The 22,472-nt window shown below is 45.3% G+C and overlaps 1 protein-coding gene across 1 annotated transcript in view; it reads left to right on the top strand.

The window, feature by feature from the left end:
• The window catches only part of LOC143281275 (uncharacterized), a 32,479-nt gene extending 12,954 nt beyond the window's left edge, over nucleotides 1-19,525 (top strand). The window contains exons 2-6 of the mRNA XM_076586408.1: nucleotides 11,338-11,442; nucleotides 13,294-13,431; nucleotides 15,183-15,280; nucleotides 15,715-15,846; nucleotides 16,812-19,525. Of these exons, the coding sequence (XP_076442523.1) occupies nucleotides 11,338-11,442; nucleotides 13,294-13,431; nucleotides 15,183-15,280; nucleotides 15,715-15,846; nucleotides 16,812-17,075 (737 nt within the window). The 3' untranslated portion in view covers nucleotides 17,076-19,525. The remainder of the gene's footprint in view (nucleotides 1-11,337; nucleotides 11,443-13,293; nucleotides 13,432-15,182; nucleotides 15,281-15,714; nucleotides 15,847-16,811) is intronic.
• The last annotated feature ends 2,947 nt before the right edge of the window (nucleotides 19,526-22,472 follow it).

Below are 22,472 nucleotides of genomic sequence, written 5' to 3' on the forward strand. Positions count from 1 at the left end.
GTGTCACTATGTGTGTTTCCGCGGAATACTTTCTGTGCTTCGTTCTACTAATTTAGGATATTAGCAATCATTAATGATGTATAGACTTCTTTTGAAATTTGCAACAGCTATTTCTCTATATTAAGTGCACAAGATCGGCGCGCGTGTCCGTTGAAAAAGTCAGTGGTTGTGGAACACACGCATGTACGCTACTAAAGTGGTACACACACATGTACACTACTGAAGTGGTACACACACATGTACACTTCTGAAGTGGTACACACACATGTACACTACTGAAGTGGTACACACACACATGTACACTACTGAAGTGGTACACACACATGTACTCTCCTGAAGTGGTACACACACATGTACACTCCTGAAATGGTACACACACATGTACACTCCTGAATTGGTACACACACATGTACACTACTGAAGTGGTACACACACATGTACACTCCTGAAGTGGTACACACGCATGTACACTGCTGAAATGGTACACACACATGTACACTCCTGAATTGGTACACACACATGTACACTCCTGAAATGGTACACACACATGTACACTCCTGAATTGGTACACACACATGTACACTACTAAGTTGGTACACACACATGTACACTCCTGAAGTGGTACACACACATGTACACTCCTGAAGTGGTACACACACACATGTACACTCCTGAAGTGGTACACACATGTACACTCCTGAAGTGGTACACACACATGTACACTACTGAAGTGGTACACACACATGTACACTACTGAAGTGGTACACACAATGTCACTGACTCACTGACAGTGGCAGTGGCAGCAACAGATGTGTTTAATCATCACTGCGGTTATTTTGTTCAACTGATTTATCGATTGTGCAGCTGCTGCGGCTTGTTATCCACCGATTACATACATTTCATATATTCCTCGACTCTCCTCGTTTTAGCTTATACAAACCGATTATTCAGCTTCTATAGGACATGCACAGACTGTAACAGTGTTCCGTGGTCAACAGACTGTTAACATCACAGACAGTCACAGTGTTCCGTGGTCAACAGACTGTCACAGTGTTCCGTGGTCAACAGACTGTCACAGTGTTCCGTGGTCAACAGACTGTCACAGTGTTCCGTGGTCAACAGACTGTTAACATCACAGACTGTCACAGTGTTCCGTGGTCACTGTCACAGTGTTCCGTGGTCAACAGACTGTTGTGGCAGCTGTGTGGTGTGTAACACGTACAGACAGTGTTCCATGGTCAACAGACTGGTGTGGCAGGTGTGTAGTGTGAATCACTGTCACGCCCTGTGGGCCTGTTGCCCAACAACAAGCTGTAAAGAAGATTAACTGCTTCAGTGCCTGCCTGCCTGCGGATTGGTAATCGAGGAAGTGGACGTTTGTGTGTGTGTGTGTGTGTGTGTGTGGTTTGTGTGTGGTTTGTGTGTGTGTAGGGTGGGGGTGGTGGTTATTTTCAGTGATACATCTTTGTAGCTATGGCCATTTTCAATTGTGCATCTTTCTAGTCGAAGTGATAATAATTTTATGTGCGCGTATTTCTCCTCGTTTTCTTTCTCCCCCCTTCCCCCTCCACCCCCCCCCCCCCCCCCCCTATTTCTCCTCTTTCCTCCTCCTCCTCCTCTTCTCTCTCTCCTCCTCCTCTCTCCTCCTCCTCCTCTCTCTTCTTCTTCTTCTCCTCCTCCTCCTCCTCTCTCCTCCTCCTCCTCCTCCTTCTTCTTCTTCTTCTTCTTCTTCTTCTTCTTCTCTCCCTCCTCCTCCTTTTTCTTCTCCTCCTCCTCCTCCTCATCATCATCATCATGCTTCTTCTTCTTCTCCCCCTCCTCCTCCTTCTTCATCTCCTCCTCCTCCTCTTCCTCCTCCTCTTCCTCCTCCTCCTCCTCCTCCTCCTTCTCCTTCTTCTCCTCTTCCTCCTCCTTCTTCTTCTTCTTTTTTCTCCTCCTCCTCCTTCTTCTTCTCCGCCTCCTCCTCCTCTTTCTTCTTCTTCTCCTCTTCCTCCTCCTCCTTCTTCTTTTTCTTCTCCTCCTCCTTTTTTCTTCTCCTCCTCCTCCTTCTTTTTCTTCTCCTCCTCTCCCCCCCCCTCCATCCCGCAGTGTAGTGTTACACATGGCTGACGTTGTTTCACGGTGTAACACAGCCATGTCTGTTGCCGGGCACCGGACGGTTGTGTGACAAGGATTTATAGTTCCCCCGCCCCCAACACACACACACAGACACACACACACACACACCTTGTCAGGTCTCCTGTGTCGTGTTCTCTGGCGGCTTCTGTTGCAAAGGGGAAATATAAAAAAAATATGGTAGCAGTTAAAAAAAAAAACCCAAAAAAACAAGCAACCCATGTTTTCTTCTCAACCTGGCGTAAAAAGCTTATTTAGGTAAACAGTTCCTGGTTACGTATGTAGTAGCAGTAGTAGTAGCAGCGGTAGCAGCAGCAGTAGTCGTAGTAGAAGAGGAAGAAGTCGTGGTACTGGTGGTACTTTCATTTATCGTCCTGTCATACAAATCTGATCTTACAAAACAGACACTAGAGAGAGATATAGAGACAAGGATGGAGAGGGGGGTACAGACAGAGAGAAACAGAGAGGGGAGAGACAGAGAGTTGAGAGAAAGGAAAAAGAGAAATACAGTAAGAAAGGAGACGGACAGAGGGAGAGGGGAGGGGAGGGGGATTAAGAAAGAATGTTTAAGTCGCTGTGTGTCCGTTCGTGCGTGTCTGCAGGTTGGCCCGTTGTGACCGTGTCTGTTCTGTCTGTTGGCCCGTTGTGACTGTGTCTGTTCTGTCTGTTCTGTCTGTTGGCCCTTTGTGACTGTGTCTGTTGTGTCTGTTCTGTCTGTTGGCCCGTGACTGTGTCTGTTCTGTCTGTTGGGCCTTTGTGACTGTGTCTGTTCTGTCTGTTGGGCCTTTGTGACTGTGTCTGTTCTGTCTGTTCTGTCTGTTGGCCCGTTGTGACCGTGTCTGTTCTGTCTGTTGGCCCGTTGTGACCGTGTCTGTTCTGTCTGTTGGCCCTTTGTGACTGTGTCTGTTCTGTCTGTTCTGTCTGTTGGCCCGTTGTGACCGTGTCTGTTCTGTCTGTTGGCCCTTTGTGACTGTCTGTTCTGTCTGTTGGGCCTTTGTGACTGTGTCTGTTCTGTCTGTTGGCCCTTTGTGACTGTGTCTGTTCTGTCTGTTGGCCCTTTGTGACTGTCTGTTCTGTCTGTTGGGCCTTTGTGACTGTGTCTGTTCTGTCTGTTGGCCCTTTGTGACTGTGTCTGTTGTGTCTGTTGGCCCTTTGTGACTGTGTCTGTTCTGTCTGTTCTGTTGGCCCTTTGTGACTGTCTGTTCTGTCTGTTGGGCCTTTGTGACTGTGTCTGTTGTGTCTGTTCTGTCTGTTGGCCCTTTGTGACTGTGTCTGTTGTGTCTGTTCTGTCTGTTGGCCCTTTGTGACTGTGTCTGTTCTGTCTGTTCTGTTGGCCCTTTGTGACTGTGTCTGTTCTGTCTGTTCTGTTGGCCCTTTGTTTCTGTGTCTGTCCTGTCTGTTCACTTGTACACACTATGTAGCCTGCTCCTTCCTTTGTTTTTCTTGCAGTGGTCACGGTACTTAGTCAGATTCAGTTGAAATACACAACACCGTGAAATCAACAAAACAAAAACAAAAAAAGTGAAGTGGCACTAATACAGACAGTGAAGAACCTGATCAGAGTTTTCAGTACAGGTTCAAACTATAGGATACTACTGTAAACCTTGTACTGGAAACCTTCACCTATGTTCCACAGGAAGAAAGTAGTTTGACAGCTGTACACAGGCCGCGAGTGCAGTTCGGTGATCAATACATGCAGTTCTGTCTTGTTTTGAGTGCAGTGACCAGCTGACGATACGCCCTTCAGGCCAAGCTGCCCCGGACTTGGGTTTGGGTTTGGTGAAGGCTGTGTTGATCAAGGGGCGGACTGGGATCCATGTTCTTGTATTCCATGCATAGTGTCAAGGGAGCAGATAACTGCTAAACATCCTTTGGGGCTATATTCAAACCTTGTGAGAGCAGGCTTGACTAAGATGAACAGACACCAGCATATCAAGGGAGGGGTGCTCTGGTTTCACCACACAACGCATGTCTCCAGACACGTGTTCACTTCCTCAATGAATAAATCAATATTTCTGTTAAATCAGCATTATGTGTTCAGAGAGAGCTTTCCTTTTTGTAGCGACTGAGCACAAAGTGCTGAATTGTCATCTCGACGTGTGTGTGTGTGTGTGTGTGTGTGTGTGTGTGTGAATTTAAAGGTTCCACACTTACCCCCCCTCACATGATATAATATATGTGTCACTTTCCATCACCAGCATAAGTGAAGGCGTGACGCTTTCTCTCTCCCATGTGCTTTGTTCCCCCCGAGTGCGAGGACAGCATGTAAAAAAGCTGCATGGACTTCAGTGTAACCCTCGTTAATAAAGATTTGTTCTTGTATTTTATTGTCTCCCCTCTCACTCTCTGTCTCTCTGTCTCTGTCTCTGTCTCTGTCTCTCTCTCTCTCTCTCTCTCTCTCAGTCTCTTTCTGCCTCTCTCTTTCTCTGTGTCTCTCTCCTTAGTCAGGAAAGCTGTCTGTGAACTCGTGACGCAAGCATAATTTGTGTACGTCGTTTCCGGGAAGTGTGTCAACGTCAGAAATGGAGATTTATGCTTTTTTTCTCACTCTCTCTTTCTCGGTGAGAGGAATTCAGTTTGGTGGCGCTCTGCTGTCTGAAGTGAGACTGGAGAACAGCTTACTGAGATGAGAGACCTGGTTCCCTCTGTCGAGGGATATTTTCGCGTGAAAGAAATTTACTGGTGTGGCAAATTATAAAGGGTACATTGTTCCATTAGTAGGTTGTTCTATAAATCTTGAAATCTTTGTTCTTTTTCTAAACTATGATTTTCTCTATCTGTCCGTCTCCTCTCCCCCCCACCCCCAACACACACACACACACACACACACACACACACACAACAATCAAAGTGGTTTATTCTTTATTTGCATATATATATATATATATATATATTCTTCTTCCGGCAATAGAACAAAAACAATCCAGCTTGTCCACAGATGCACATACTGTAGCCTGGCTTCTAGGCATTGTTTAGCATCAGAGCTCAGGAACCTGGCGCAGAATCAAGCCCCGGTAACGCTGTGGCGACAGGAGTGTTTGGGGAGCGTGACCAGGTGTTTGATGGGCGAAATGGATGAACAGAAGCACCAGCATCGATTGCATGGTTTCACTGGGTCCGTGAAATTGCCGTGTGTGTTTGTGTGGTGAGTGGCTGTGTGACTGGCTTCATCCCACTGAGGTTCTTTCACGTTGCTCCCTCCTCTGTGTGTGTGTGTGTGTGTGTGTGCTTGTGCGTGTGTGTGTGTGCGCTTGTGTGTGTGTGTGTGTGTTTGTGTGGGTGAGAGTGTGAATGTGTGTGTGTGTATGTGTGTGTGTGTAGAACAATTTAAAGTGAAACTTGTTGAGGGATTAGTGTTTGATTTGATGGGTAACCGGTTTATGTGTTGGTTCATCCATCCCACTCTGCAGTCACGCTTGTGGACGGATGGGCAGTTCTGGGACTTGGCTGTTGTCCATCAGTTATGTGCTGCCACGCACGTGGACGAGTGTGTGTGTGTGTGTGTGTGTGTGAAATGCAACAACGACTCCCACACACACGCGCAGTAATGCATTTTAATCTCACACGAGTTTGTGTGTGTGTGTGTGTGTGTGTGTGTGTGTGTGTGTGAAATGCAACAACAACTCCCACACACACACGCAGTAATGCATTTTAATCTCACATGAGCAATATTTTTAGCTCTATCCAGCCAGCCACAAACCCATGAGGAATTAGTTCGGCACACCACACCACGAGCTTTGCTGTCCTTGCTGGTACAAGGTGGTGAAACCGGACATCGTCCATCTTGTCTCCCCCCCCCCCCTCCCCGCAAAGAAAAACCCATTGCTCACTGTCGTCACTTCAAAGGCAGCGTGTGTTGCTGCGCATAGATCTCATGCATATTCATTTCGCGTCTCTCGTAAACGGGGAATAAAGAATAATACGTTTGACGCTGTGAACTTTGGAGATGGCGTGTGCGGTTTTTTGTCGTGTTTTTTGTTTGTTTGTTGTTGTTTGTCACTGGGGTTTTGTTCTATCGTAGACCCAGAGTGTTGTCTGTTGGGTACGTTCTGGTTGCTGGTAACCAGTTGAAAGCAGAATTTATTTTGGCGGGTATAGAAGTTTTGATAGCAAACAGATCTGTTCCCCAAAAAGACAGAAGGGAAGGGTGACTAGTGTCTTTTCCCGTCTTTGATGATAATGATAATAATGATAATACTAACAATATAGTGTACTCATATGGCGCAAACTCCCCATTTAATGGGCTCCAAGTACATCACATGAAACAACAGCCAAAGGTCCAAAAGACTATTCCCGTTTCTTTTCCTTTGCTTAAGACTTTAAAACTTTCTGGGGGTGGGGCCACACTGGGTCCTGAAGAACACATGTACGATGAGAAACACGCCTTGTCCACTTCATCCCGAAATGTCAGACACTGTTGGAAGTAAACGAGACAAAATGTTCTGAACAAACCAGTTTGCTGCCTGCGATTTTAACAGACTGTGCTGTCAGTTTATATAACAGACCACTCTGCAGTCCTTGCAGCAGAGCGGTTTTTCTGGTTCCCTACCCCCCCACCCCCCCACCCCCCACCCCCCGCCCCATCCCTCCATCATCATTCTTCGTCACCCCCTCCTCCATGTGTGTTGTCGTTCTTGGCGATCTTTTGCATTGTGTCAACTTGACATTTCGCTGCCTGTGTGAAGGGGCATGGCGGGGAGTTTGGAGTTACCTACCCTGTGTGGAAGGGAGTTTTGAGTTATCTGCCCTGTGTGAAGGGGCATGGCGGGGAGTTTGGAGTTACCTACCCTGTGTGGAAGGGAGTTTTGAGTTATCTGCCCTGTGTGAAGGGGCGTGGCGGGGAGTTTGGAGTTACCAGCCCTGTGTGAAGGGGCGTGGCGGGAAGTTTGGAGTTACCAGCCCTGTGTGAAGGGGCGTGGCGGGGAGTTTGGAGTTACCTACCCTGTGTGGAAGGGAGTTTGGAGTTACCAGCCCTGTGTGAAGGGGCGTGGCGGGAAGTTTGGAGTTACCAGCCCTGTGTGAAGGGGCGTGGCGGGGAGTTTGGAGTTACCTACCCTGCTCCCCTGCTGTGTCGTGGTGACTGTAGCCACTGGGAGAGAGACACGGCACACATAGTTGTGTTGCTGTAACACACAGCTAGCTGTCTGGCTGCCTGTGTGGTAGATAGGGGAAGGAGTCCTGAAGGACAATGGTGGCTGTGTGTGTGTCAGTGTGAAGGGTGATGTGTGTGTGTGTAGGGGTAGGCTGGTGTGTCCGTGTGCGTGTGTGTGTCTGTGTGCGTGTGTGTATGTCTGTGTTTGTGTGTGTCTGTATGTGTGTGTGTGTGAGTGTGTGTCTAAATTCAGTGAAAAGACGTTAAACTGAAGGGAAAAAAAGAACACACACTCTCTCCCTCTCTCTCCCTCTCTCTCTCTGATTGTCCATGTTACGTCCATTCAGCGTGAGGACTTTCAAACAAGGGGGCGAGAAAGAACAAGATCTACTTGTGAACGCATCTCACGCCGTTTACATGATCAGTTCAACCACACACACGTTCACACACAGCCGCGCACCCATGCCTTCAGTCACAGAAAGGCTAAAATAAACTCATCCACCTTGTAATGATTGGAACTCATGTTTGATTTAGCTCTCCAAAGAATTGCTGCCGGGAATTCATGGAACTCGTAGGAAAAAATAAAAATTAAAAATAAATATATATATACATATATATATATATATATATGTGTGTGTGTGTGTGTGTGTGTGTGTGTGTGTGTGTGTGTGTGTGTGTAACAGCTGTGACGTGCTTTGTTTTTGTTTGTTTGTTGTTGTTGTTTCATGTATGTGCGAGGTATATTGAATTTGATGTGTTGGAGGTTAAAAATAAGGAGAAAAACCCACGGTGTGTGTACCTGGAGTGACTATTGTCGACAGGATGGGAAAGTAGTGTTGGGGGTATGGGGGTGAGGGAGGGTGTTATTTCGGAAGGAGGGAAGGGATTGGGAGGGGGCTGGGGGGGTACATTTGCTCAATACCCACACGTCAAGCCTTTTCAATCCACTCTATATCATTCCCTTTGTTTTTCTTCTGCTGAAGGTTTACCGGCATGGCACTGTCACACTGGTGTTAGGACCGGAATGAATGATCATCTCTTCTCCAGCATGTGAGAGAAAAGAAATAAGGGTGGGGGAGAGAGACAAAGAGGGACTGACCGACAGAGTAATAAGGAGTGACGCTTTTAAAACGGACCCTCTCTCTGTCTCCCTGTGTGTCTGTCTCTCTCTCTCTGTCTCTGTCTCTCTCCCTCTCTCTCTAATTGCCAATCTCTCTTGCCTTTTGCAATATGTAATGTCTGTTCCTTTTCTGTGGGTATGCCTGTCTCGTCCTTGCCGGACCGTCAGTGTCTTCCTTGACGGACTGTCATTGTCTTCCTTGACGGACCGTCAGTGTCTTCCTTGACGGACTGTCAGTGTCTTCCTTGCCGGATTAGCAATGTATTCTTTGCCGGGTTAGCAATTTCTTCCTTGCCGGATTAGCAATGTCTTTCTTGCTGGATTATCAGTGTCTTCTTTGCCGGATTATCAATGTCTTCCTTGCCGGATTATCAGTGTATTCTTTGCCGGATGAGCAATGTCTTCCTTGACGGATGAGTAATGTCTTCCCTGCCGGATTATCAATGTCTTTCTTGCGCTATCAATGTCTTCCTTGCCGGATTATCAGTGTCTTCCTTGCGCTATCAATGTCTTCCTTGCCGGATTGTCAGTGTCTTCTTCTTTAGCAGATTGTCAGTCTGTCTGTTTGCCTGTCTGTCTGCTTGTTGCCTGCCATGTCTCTGTATCTGCCTGTTGTTATTGTTCACGGTTCCTGCACAACGCAAGAATGAAGCGAGGCGAAAACCGAGAAGAACCAATGTTTGAAGAAAACTGAACAGCGTAAGCGATGTTTGAAGAAATACTTCATTTGCTAAATCACACAAACACTCGCCCTTCCTTGTTCTCCGTTATCTCTAGGGAGAGAAGGAAAAAAGCTAAAAGTTTCTTTTCGCGTACTTGAAGGTAAACGAAGTGTTGAAGCAGATGTTTATCCGTTTCTGTAATCCCCGTGTGTGACTGTTGGGGAGAGTGACTGGCCTTGCCACGGTGTGTTTCCTGTTAGGGGGACCAACAGAGAGAAATGTGAGCCTCAGTCAGGATTGGATTTCTGTTCCACTGTCAGCTTGTGGACTGTCCACAGTGCTGGCTGACACAATGACGTCACAGCAACACGCGTCAGCGTGGACCATGCTTGCTCATACTGATCTCGAATTACGGAAGAGAGCCTTTACATATGGCCCATGGTTAAAATCCTATAAGCTGTACATAGAATCTTTTCTTTCTTTTTTTATTCAAGAAATTTCATCATTATATCATTTAAGGGACGTTCCACAATCAGTTAAATGTAAATCGGAAACAACATCATAGACATTTACCTGGTGTTCAGTCTGTCCTTCACATCGTGTTCTGCAGAAAGCCAGGTAGAAAGGACCAGTACTTTACATGTAATGGGATGTTCCCATCAGCTGACAGTGTGCAGGTCTCACTTTACATGTAATGGGATGTTCCCATCAGCTGACAGGTCTCACTTTACATGTAATGGGATGTTCCCATCAGCTGACAGGTCTCACTTTACATGTAATGGGATGTTCCCATCAGCTGACAGGTCTCACTTTACATGTAATGGGATGTTCCCATCAGCTGACAGGTCTCACATTACATGTAATGGGATGTTCCCATCAGCTGACAGGTTTCACATTACATGTCATGGGATATTCCCATCAGCTGACAGGTTTCACATTACATGTCATGGGATATTCCCATCAGCTGACAGGTCTCACTTTACATGTAATGGGATGTTCCCATCAGCTGACAGGTCTCACTTTACATGTAATGGGATGTTCCCATCAGCTGACAGTGTGCAGGTCTCACTTTACATGTAATGGGATGATCCCATCAGCTGACAGTGTGCAGGTTTCACTTTACATGTTATGGGATGTTCCCATCAGCTGACAGTGTGCAGGTCTCACTTTACATGTAATGGGATGTTCCCATCAGCTGACATGTCTCACTTTACATGTAATGGGATGTTCCCATCAGCTGACAGGTCTCACTTTACATGTAATGGGATGTTCCCATCAGCTGACAGTGTGCAGGTCTCACTTTACATGTAATGGGATGTTCCCATCAGCTGACATGTCTCACTTTACATGTAATGGGATGTTCCCATCAGCTGACAGTGTGCAGGTCTCACTGTACAAGTAATGGGATGTTCCCATCGATGCACGTTTGCGAGCACGATCCTCCATGATCACATATGTACGCGCAACTTGCACACATCCACGTTCACAACCACGGACGAACGCGATCGTATGGATAATCGCTCGCGCACACATACACATACATACATGCACACATAAACCCAAACACACACACACACGCACGCACGCACACACGCACGCACACACGCACGCACACACACACACACACACGCACACACACATACAGACACACACACACACACACACACACACACAGTGCGCGCGAACGCTGTATGCAACCACTGACGCACGCGCGCGTACGGGTACTCCCTTGTGCATATGCACACATACACACATACGGATACATACACATACATGTACGTACTCTCTCCCTCTCTCTCTCTCTCTCTCTCTCTCTCTCTCTCTCTCTCTCTCTCTCTCTCTCTCTCCCTCACGCACACAAACAAGCCGAAGGCCTCGGTAAATAATTCAGATGTCCTCACCCCAAACCGATTATATGATTAAATTATTGATTTTTTTCCATGTACTTCAAACTAACACACACACACACACACACACACACACACACACACACACACACACACACACACACACACACACACACACACACATGTATATAGTCCACAGTGTGAAACAGCTGTTGCTTGTTGTGCATACTAGCCTCCATTGTGGAGGAACAAATTGGTTAGCATTTAACATCAATCAGATATCTTAAAATCCATCAACCCACCGCAAGCGCATAGAGTTTTAAGGTTAAACGTTAAAACAAATGATCTCTCTCTCTCTCTCTCTCTCTCTCTCTCTCTCTCTCTCTCTCTCTCTCTCTCTCTCTCTCTCTCCCGTTGTTGTTGTTATTTTGTTGTTGTTTTGTTTGTCAAGTACTTGTCACAGTGTGAAATGAACGGACAACCCTGTGCACTGTGTTTCAGTCCTGGACACGGCGGAGGGAGTGGTGGACGGCTATTGCTTCAATGTGGAGTATGACCTGCCTGACAGTCGCTCGGGCGTCAGTGACGACTACCTCGTCAGAATTCGTAAGTGTTGCCACCCACTCCCACCCCCATCCCCCAACCCCCAACCCCAAGGCTACAGTGACGACTACCTCGTCAGAATTCGTAAGTGTTGCCACCCCACCTCCACCCCCCACCCTCCACTTCCACCCCCAAGCCCCACCCTCCACTCCCAGGCTACAGTGATGACTACCTCGTCAGAGTTAGTAAGTGTTGACCCCCACCTCCACCCCCACCCTCCACTTCCACCCTCACCCCCCACACCCCCCACCCCCCAGGCTACAGTGATGACTACCTCGTCAGAGTTAGTAAGTGTTGCCACCCCAACTCCACCCCCCACCCTCCACTTCCACCCCCCACCCTCCACTTCCACCCCCAAGCCCCACACCCCCCAACCCCCAGGCTACAGTGATGACTACCTCGTCAGAGTTAGTAAGTGTTGCCACCCCAACTCCACCCCCCACCCTCCACTTCCACCCCCCACCCTCCACTTCCACCCTCACCCCCCACACCCCCCACCCCCCAGGCTACAGTGATGACTACCTCGTCAGAGTTAGTAAGTGTTGCCACCCCACCTCCACCCCCCACCCTCCACTTCCACCCCCAAGCCCCACACCCCCCACCCCCCAGGCTACAGTGATGACTACCTCGTCAGAGTTAGTAAGTGTTGCCACCCCACCTCCACCCCCACCCTCCACTTCCACCCCCAAGCCCCGCCCTCCACCCCCAGGCTACAGTGATGACTACCTCGTCAGAGTTCGTAAGTGTTGCCACCCCACCTCCACCCCCACCCTCCACTTCCACCCCCAGCCCCACCCTCCACCCTCAGGCTTCAGTGACGACTACCTCGTCAGAGTTCGTAAGTGTTGCCACCCCACCTCCACCCCCCACCCTCCAATTCCACCCCCACCCCCCCAGCCCCCAACCCCCAGGTTTCAGTGACGACTACCTCGTCAGAGTTCGTAAGTGTTGACCCACCTACCCCCACCCTCCACTTCCACCCCCAAACCTTACCCCCCACGCCCCAGGCTTCAGTGACGACTGCCTCGTCAGTTAGTAAGTGTTGACCCCCCCTCCCAGCCCCCATCCCTCACACCCCACACGACCCACCCACCCGCAACCTTCCAGGCTACAATGATAACATCCTCGTCAGAGTTCGTAAGTTTAAACAGCATCCCAACCTTCATGAAATTCTGTGCCAGAAATCCCCTCATATCAATCGCTGTCTCTGTTTCTGGGCTTCCCTTTTCTCTTTGACAGCTCTTTTCTGCTTTGCTTGGTTTTTTGCTTTCTTTTTTCCAAAAAAGTCTTGAATTTGGGGTGGGGGGATGTCCTTTTTCTATAGATAGATGTGTGTGTTTGTGTGCGCCTGTGTGTGCGTATGTGAAGGGCAGCTGCTATGAACGTATATTTATGTATGTTAAAATGTATGTATGTGGGGTGTGTGTCTGTGTGTTTATTTTGTTAGTCACATTTTGGTGTGTACGTAATATTGGTGTAATGTGTTATGTGAACAGAAGTGTTTTGTAAATCACCTACAGCAGATGTTTGGATTGTATGCTATATAAGTATCCTTTTCTCCTTTTTTTTTCTTTTTTTTTACGCATGTGAGTGAGTAAAAATGTGTGTGTGTGTGTGTGTGTGTGTGTGTGTGTGTGTGTGTTTATGTGTTTGTGTGTGCTTGTGTGTGTTTATGTGTGTGTGTGTTTATGTGTGTGTTTGTGTGTGTGTGTGTGTTTGTGTGTGTGTGTGTGTGTGTGTGTGTGTGTGTGTGTGTGTGTGTGTGTGTGTGTGTGTTTATATATGTGTGTGTGTGTGTGTTTATATATATATATATATGTGTGTGTGTGTGTGTGTGTGTGTGTGTGTGTGCAGACTTGCTCCGTCTCTTCCTGGCCTTCTACATCGTGGCCCTGGTGTTTTTCGTCACGGCCTTTGTTTTTGGCCTGATCCTGTGCTGCTGGCGGATCTCCCGCTGGGCCTATGTGGCGGGGCTGTGTGCCTACATCGCCGGTAAGGTCTCTGTCTGTCTGTCTGTCTGTCTGTCTGCCCCCCTCTCTCTCTGTTTCTCTGTCTGTTTCTCTCTCTCTCTCTCTCTCTCTCTCTCTCTCTCTCACACACACACACACACACACACAGTACAGCAAAGCACACACACACACACGCACACAGAGTACAACAAAGCACACACAGACACACACACACACACACACACACACACACACACACACACACACACACACAATGCACCAGTCTGTTAGGAGGATCCACATTCAGTTCAGTCTTCATAAAACGCCACGATTAACTGTTGTGAATGTCTTTACGGATACAGGCCAGGAAAACCTGTGAATGTCTTTACGGATACAGGCCAGGAAAACCTGTGAATGTCTTTACGGATACAGGCCAGGAAAACCTGTGAATGTCTTTACTGATACAGGCCAGGAAAACCTGTGAATGTCTTTACGGATACAGGCCAGGAAAAGCTGTGAATGTCGTTACGGAAAACCTCTGGAATCCCCACCGTTCTCCTTCCATCATTAACTGATATCACTAATCAGCCAGGGCCCTGTGACAGTCCAGAAGTGGAAGAAGATTTCCCAGGGAACTCAGGGACAACCACTGGCACTGCTACCACCACAACAGAAACAACCACATTGATCATCATCATCTTCATCATATAACCAAGGGACATCAGTGCGCTTTAATCCTTTCCTAGAGGTCAGGCTTTCAGACAGTTGATGTTTCTTGAAGCACAGGACCGGCTGTATCAGTCCTTGTATTTCATTTCCCGCACACCCAGCAACCCTGACGGTCCAGGGGAGGTAAATTGGAAGTCCTTCACACGAGAATTCTCCATTCTTTCCACGCCACTACGGGTCAAGGGAAACAATCTGAGTGTGTTCGTAGATGATTGTCTCCCTTCTCCGTTGAATGTTCCAACAAAATAATACACAGTGTACGAAATACTTGAGAAGATTACTTAGTATTTTTAAAAATCGGTTATTCTTCTTTTTGAAAATTGCTTTACTACTTTTATTTTAGGGCTTTTTTATGGACTTTGTTTTGTTGGCTACATTTCATTTCTGTTATTGGTGTTTTTTGTGATCACTCGTGCCTCTGTGTTGTATATATCACCGATGTGCTTAAATATCTGTCGTCTGATATCTTTTCACTGATGTGTTTAAATATCTGTCGTCAATATCTTTCCTCAAGACGTCTAGGTAAAGCATGTGCTCCTATTGTTTTTGTTTTTTTGTTTCTTTTGCTTTTTGTTGTTGTTTTTTCTCCTCTTTCTTTTTCTGAACAGCAGATAGAGTGTAGCGCATATGGATCAGTCCGCACGCCTTGACACTTCATTGAAACTGAAACCGAAATTCTCATCTTTCATCACTTAGTACTGTTTAAAGTTTTAGTATTAGTGATTTAATTAATCATTGAACGTCCGAAGTTTAATTCAAACCAGGTGATGAGACTTATTCACTACTGACGAGTGTGTGTGTGTGTATGTGCTATGTGTGTGTGTGCTGTGTGTGCTATGTGTGTGTGTGTGTGTGCTGTGTTTGTGTGTGTGTTATGTGTGTGTATTCTGTGTGTGTGCTGTGTGTATGTGTGCTGTGTGTATTTGTGTGTGTGCTATGTGTGTGCTCTGTGTGTGTGTGTGTGTGTGCTATGTTTGTGCTATGTGTGTGTGTGTGTGGGGGGGGTGTATATATATATGTGTGTGTGTGTGTGTGTGTGTGTGTGTGTGTGTGTACTGTGTACAGCGTTCAGCGTGGCAGCAGCCATCGCCTTTTTCCACGGGGCGGAGTACCTGGAGCGGAACAAGCTGACGGAGGAGGACTTCTACAAGCAGTGGTCCTCGGTACGGCACCTGGTTGTCTGTCGTCGTCATCACCATTGTCATCATCATCACCATTGTCGTCATCGTCACTATTGTCATCATCATCACCTTTGTCATCCTCATCGTCATCGTCACCATCATTATTGTGATCGTCATTATCATCATCATCATCGTCGTCGTCATCATCGCCGTCATCATCACCATTATCATGATCATCATCGTCGTCGTCGTCATCATTTCACCGTCATTGTTACCATTATCACCACCGTCATCATCATCATCATCCTTGTCGTCACCATCATCATCATCATCATCATCATCATCGTCACCATCATCACCATCAACATCATCGTCATTACCATCATCATCATTGCCATCATCATATAAACACTCTTTATGGTGGATTAGTATTGATTTTAGTCCTGAGAGCTGTTGTCGTGTGTGCACGTACCCAGACCATCAAGCAGGCCACCCGCCGCAGTTACGGGTGGTCCTACGCCCTGGGCTGGGTGGGCATGATCCTGGCTGCCTTCACCGCCACCTTCTACTCCCTGGCCGGCTGCTACATCACCTCCCAGCGATATGAGGTCAGGGAGTGGTGTGTGTGTGTTTGTGTCTGTGTGTGTGTGTTTGTGTGTGCGTGTGTTTGTGCGTGTGTGTGTGTTGTTGTTTTTTGTTGTTGTTGTTGTTGTTGTTGTTGTTGTGTGTGTGTGTGTGTGTGTGTGTGTGTGTAACAGAAACAGAGAACGGGAGAGAGCACGTGTGTGAGCGCGCATACGTGTGTATGTTTAAGTGTAAGAATGAGTTAGTTAATATGCTAACACACTTTCCAAGGAAACAAAATATCTCCGGTGCACTTGGTAGTAAGACATATTCTACATGTTCTGTTGTATTCTTTTATATTTTATTCCATTGATTCCAGTCCATTCTATTCTATGCCATTCTGTGGTATTATGTTCTGTTTTAGTATGTTCTGTTATATTCAGCTCAGTTCTGTTCTGTTCCACTATATTCTATTCTGTTCTATGCTATTCTATTCCACACTCTAATCTGAATAGTTCTGTTCCGCTCTATTCTATTCTGTATAGTTCTGTTCCACTATATTCTATTCTGTTCTATGCTATTCTATTCCACACTCAAATCTGAATAGTTCTGTTCTGCTCTATTCTATTCTGCATAGTTATGTTGCACTCTGTTTTATTCTGTTCTATTCCATTCTTTTCCACTCTGTTCTATTTCATTCTGTTGTGTTCTGCTCCCCTCTATTCTGTTCTTTTTCACTGTGATCCCTGCCTGACCCACTCTATTCTCTTCTTTGTCACTGTGATCCCTGCCTGACCCCCTCTATTCTCTTCTTTGTCACTGTGATCCCTGCCTGACCCCCTCTATTCTCTTCTTTGTCACTGTGATCCCTGCCTGACCCCCTCTATTCTCTTCTTTGTCACTGTGATCCCTGCCTGACCCCCTCTACTCTCTTCTTTGTCACTGTGATCCCTGCCTGACCCCCTCTATTCTCTTCTTTGTCACTGTGATCCCTGCCTGATCCCCACAGGACCGGGAGCGGCTGGAGAAGGACCCCGCACAGCGCGGGGGGCGGGACTTCCCCATCGCCATGGAGCCGGTGTACGCCATGGAGGACCCCTACCTGGCCAAGGGCTACGGCACCCACCCCGTCTACCCGGCCGCCTACCCCACCCTGGGCCACCCCCGGGCCTACCCTGGTCCCTACCTCATGGCACCAGACAACCCGCGCTACGCCATCGGCTATGGAGACCCCCAGCGGGACATCTGGACCATGCGCGAGGCCGCCAGCTAGAATGCAGCAAGATGATTGGCTGGCTGGCTGCACGTGACTCCTGCCTCACGTGACCATGAGCAAAGAGGTGGTGGTGGTTCTGGCGGACTGAGTCGGTGGTTTGAAATGCTGAAGAGTTAGTGCTGAAAGTGGGACTGCTTTCTGCACTCCATTTCGTTAAGAGTTCACTTTTTTTTCTTGTTCTCTTTTGGGGGGTGTTTTTTTTTTTTCTCACATTTCTAGAAGTGCATGTTATTTCGCATGGCATTTCGTTCTCAGTTTTCGAGTGGTAAATGATTGTAGATGATAAATTATTCTATTGTCCATCATCTCGAGCAGTTTCTCACGTTTCTGTTACCTGTCTCAGTAAAGACTGAGCAAACAAAGAGCAGAAAACGAAGTCAGCTTTTGGTCATCAGTTTCTTCGTTAGAATCGTTGAGGGCACTCCACCAGTGACCTCATTTTACATGCCAGTCACACGGAGTCCATTGATTTGGGGTTTTCCTTGTCCATGACATGTGCGTTAGTCCTTTGTCCATGACATCATCATTCTTTGTCATTCTCAAAGTTAATATACAGCGATGAATTTAGTCTTTCTGTTCAGAGAGGTCACTGGCCTTGACAAAGAAATTTCATTTAACTGAACACCCATGATTTTCGGATCAACAGAGCAAGGACGATCCACAGTCTTTTTTATGATTATTAGTTCAGCAGGACAGCTACAAAACACACCACTGATTCAGTCCGCCAGCCATTGTTGGATAGCTTTACCTCGGCCTTTAGAAATGCTTACATTGTTTTCCATCTGCTTCAGGTGATAATCAGTGAAATACTTGGTTAGCAAACCAAACGTGGCCTGTTTGTTTTTTTCCTTCAGTTAAATGATTTCTTTCACTCTCCCAGAACACCCCCCGTTAAAAAGGAAGAATCTGTCTGGACCATGGTGCACACTGTGTGATCCCAGACCCATACGTTGTGTTGCCAGGGAGTATTCTCCGTGGTTTTTATTTTGTTCATGATTAATTAAGACAAAACCAAACCAAGTAGATGTGTGAGCGTTTGTGTGCACATTGGGCTTAGTTGCCACGACAGTAGACCGACTGAAACGCGGGAGAAGAAGAACAGAATTGCTGATCTTGTTCTCTCTCTCTCTCTCTCTCTCTCTCTCTCTCTCTCTCTCTCTCTGTCACACTATCTCTCTCTTCCCTGTCACTCTCTCTCTCTCTCTCTCCTTCTCTCTCCGACACGCACACATACACACACACACACACACACACACACACACACACACACACACACACACACACACACACACGTGTTTAAAATGCATTGAAACTCTGAGAGCATCCTGATCGGAATATTACTTGTGTTTTGGTTTAGTCAGATGGTGCCTTACTGTACAGATGGCCTCCTAGATGATGGCTGCCTATCACTTGGACAAGGCGTTTTTCGGCACGCCTGCTGACTCACCCACTTGTTCACTCACTCACTCACTCACTCACTCACTCTCATACACTTCGTCTTCATTTCTTTCATTCCATCGATTCTTTGAGTCGGTCTCAACGGTTACAGACATTTTCCAAACACTTATTAATGCTTGCACTGAATTGATAATCATTCGCATTCATTTATATGCATCATGAACGCAAACATCTACACTCGACGACTTTGAATATTGTCTTGTCTCGTTGAAACACGTTGGAAACTTAGAGAGTGAGGATGGCATTGCCACTGTGTAGCTTCTCTGACCTCATTTATATAATACACAAGTGAAGAGTTCGAGTATATAATGATCCAATCAATATCTGCCAGAGAATATACAATGATACAAACAATATCTGTCAGAGAATATATAATGATCCAAACAATATCTATCAGAGAATATACACTGATACAAGCAATATCTGTCAGAGAATGTGTTATGATACAAACAATATCTGTCACAGAATGTGTTATGATACAAACAATATCTGTCAGAGAATATGTTATGACACAAACAATAATATCTGTCAGAGAATATATAATGATACAAACAATATCTGTCAGAGAATATGTTATGATACAAACAATATCTGTCAGAGATAATATTATGATACAAACAATATCTGTCACAGAACAGTGTCTTCCTTGTCTATTCAAAGGCGAGATTCCGTTATGATGTTGTTGTCTTGTTTTGTTTATGTTTTTTGTGGTCTTTTCCTTGTTTTTGTTTGTGTGTGTGTGTGTGTTTTGGGTGTTTTATTGATGCGTGTTTTAAACAACTGCCAGAACGTAACTTGGGTCTTTTGGTTCCTGAGAGTTTATGAAGCTTTGACACATTATCATTCAGCATCATTCGTTAACTGAACAATGCAGTCTGCCTCTCTCTCTCTCTCTCTCTCTCTCTCTCTCTCTCTCTCTCTCTCTCTCTCTCTCTCTCTCTCTCCCTTACACACACACACACACACACACACACACACACACACACACACGCATGCATTCATGTACATCATAATTGTATATATTGTGTTTTGTAACTTCATGTTTGCTAGCTATGGTTTGCTGTTGATGCATGCAGATATAACGTATTTTGTGTTCTGAGGAGTTCATTAATACCAGAATCTGTTGATTTTTTGTATTGCATGGATGATAACTTTCCTTTCCTTCTTCCTTTTTAAGCGACGTGTGTAATGGAATCATAGGTATTTTTTTGTAATTTTGAACAAATACAACCACATTGTATCGGTGTAACAGGTTTTAAGGCTTACTTGTGTATGTCACATGCCTTTTATACTCTGGTGACGTTTCCAATTAAAGCGTTTGTTTCATTCATCCAGTCAAGTGTGTGAGTGTGTCTGTGTGTGTGTGTGTGTGTGTGTGTGTGTGCGTGTATGTTTGTGTGTGTGTGTGTGTGTGTGTGCTTGTCGTGTGTGTGTGTGTGTGTGTGTGTGTAAGGGAGAGAGACAAATCACTGTGTTAACACATTGGTATATGTGTGAATGTTTATGTTTATGTTGGGGCTCAGTTGTCACAGCAGTGTAGAAACTCTTTGATTAAAGCGTGGGAAAAGAATTGCTTCTCTCTCTTTCTTCATCTCTCTCTCTCTCTCTCTCTCTCTCTCTCTCTCTCTCTCTCTCTCTCTCTCTCTCTGCATCTTCCCTCCTCTCTCCCGGTGGCTCTATAGTTGATAAGAAACTAGTAGAATGGATTGGGTTAAACAATACAATTGGTGAGTATCACACCGAGTTAGGAAACATAGTACATTTGATCACATGCTTACTTTCAGGGCGGCTGTTCTGAAGCATTCTCAAATAACCGGAAGTTATGTGTAGCCTTTTTTGATTTTGAAAAAGCCTTTGATTCGATTTCAAGTAAGGACATGGTGTTTTGTTTGATGTGATAGAGTTGTTTATCATGGTGTGATGAGATTAACCAGTTGTTTATCATGATATGATGAGATTAACTAGTTGTTTATCATGGTATGATGAGATTAACCAGTTGTTTATCATGGTATGATGAGATTAACCAGTTTATCATGGTATGATGAGATTAACGAGTTTATCATGGTATGATGAGATTAACGAGTTGTTTATCATGGTATGATGAGATTAACGAGTTGTTTATCATGATATGATGAGATTGTATTGTTATCTCAAACAGCAATAGGGCTGCAGAACCAGTTAAATAGTTTGTATTCAGCGGCTTATAGACTGGAACTGGAACATGAAGAACAGCAATGTTTAGTTGGTTGTTTGTTGTTGTTTTCGAAAATGTGGGTTTGGGGCGTCTCAGGAACATTGGTTTTATGCAAATACAGAAATCTCTGTACCAAACAGCTACAAGTATCTGGGTATATATTGTTTAACAAAGCTCAGTTGTATCTTTGCATACCAATACATTCGTAACAGAGGTGTGTGTTTGGGGGGCGGGGGATAGCGGGGGGCTGTTGTGGCTATTTTAGAAATTATTACATAGGCTTGAAGATGAATCAGTCGGATTATTTCTTAATGTTTTGACAGCATAGTTCAATATGGGGCTTTGAGAAAGAAAATGACATAGAAAAATCGCATTTATTTGCGATGAAACGTTTCTTCAATTGTTAATAGTCGAACACCAACATATTTGATTTATGGTGAATTTGGTAGATGTCCACTCTATTCATATCCATATGTATATCAGTTGTTGACTTGAGATGGACAGAGAATACCTGTTGAAGCATATAAAATGTTATATGATGTTAATGTCAGAGGAAGTGTAACGTCGGCATCGGCATTCGGAAGTAGTTGTGCAGTTTTGGTTTTTCATGCGTTTGGTTGAACCAGGGTGTAGCATGCATTTCTTGCTTTTTAGCTTGCTTTAAAATAAAATAAAATGACTGTAAATGGCAGGACTGGGATCGTCATGTTCAGACTAGAGAAAGGCTTTCAGTCAAGTTCAGATTAGAGAAAGGTTTTCAGTCTGTTCAGACTAGAGAAAGGCTTTCAGTCGTGTTCAGACTAGACAAAAGGCTTTCAGTTTTTCGTTTAAAAAAAAAACACTATTAAAGTGGAACCATGTGACTATGAATACGAACATTTATATTGGATCAGCATTAACAAAATTTAGTGTTTAAGATATTGCTGTATATCGTCAAAGATAGTTATAAAGTCCAAACAGAAAGAGATTTGTTGTGTCCTTTGTGCATACTGAGGAGGAGGAATTTTGTTTAATGTCCCGTCACACATATCGGTGATTGAAGATGTTTTGTTAAAGTATTTATGAATACATTTGAGTATTATCGGTTAGAAGGGGTGGGAGATGTGAATAAATGGATGGTTGGGGGAAACTTCGGCAAATGAGGGTGAAATTTGGAAAAGGAAAAGAGAAGTCGATAAACTGACAAGCGAAACAACTGATAACGAATGCAAAAAGTTTTTTTTTAAAAACATCAACGTTCTCAGTCACTTGTGAAGACAGACTTTCGTGTACATAAGGCTTCATCAAGCTACAGTCAAAAATTATATGCTTAATTGTCAGGTTACTAAAGCATATGCACTTGACATTAGAACAATACTTGGTCCGTTATGAACTTGATAATAGTCTGAGAGCTAAACTCAGAATTGGTCTGCGAATCGGACCAAAGTCTGAGAGAGTCAACTGACGAGGTTTTAGACTTGAATTCAACCACCTATAAAAGTCTCTTTCTAGTATATTGCTTATTTCCTTGAATGACAATGGGCAGTATACTTTTATACAATCTATATGATTCTTTGCTCCCCCCCCCCCACACCCCCCCTTTTTTTTTTCTTTTTTTGTGTGCATACTGATAGAGAAGACGAACAACATTTTGTATCATATGCCCACTGTCAGCACATATAAGGCAAAATATATTCCTTTGAAATATTACGAATCACCAGTTTTTAGGCTTGTTTTTCTTTTGACGTCCAAAAAATCTATTT

The sequence above is a fragment of the Babylonia areolata genome, chromosome 1 (genome assembly GCF_041734735.1).
Source record: "Babylonia areolata isolate BAREFJ2019XMU chromosome 1, ASM4173473v1, whole genome shotgun sequence".
Taxonomy (NCBI): Eukaryota; Metazoa; Mollusca; class Gastropoda; order Neogastropoda; family Buccinidae; genus Babylonia; species Babylonia areolata.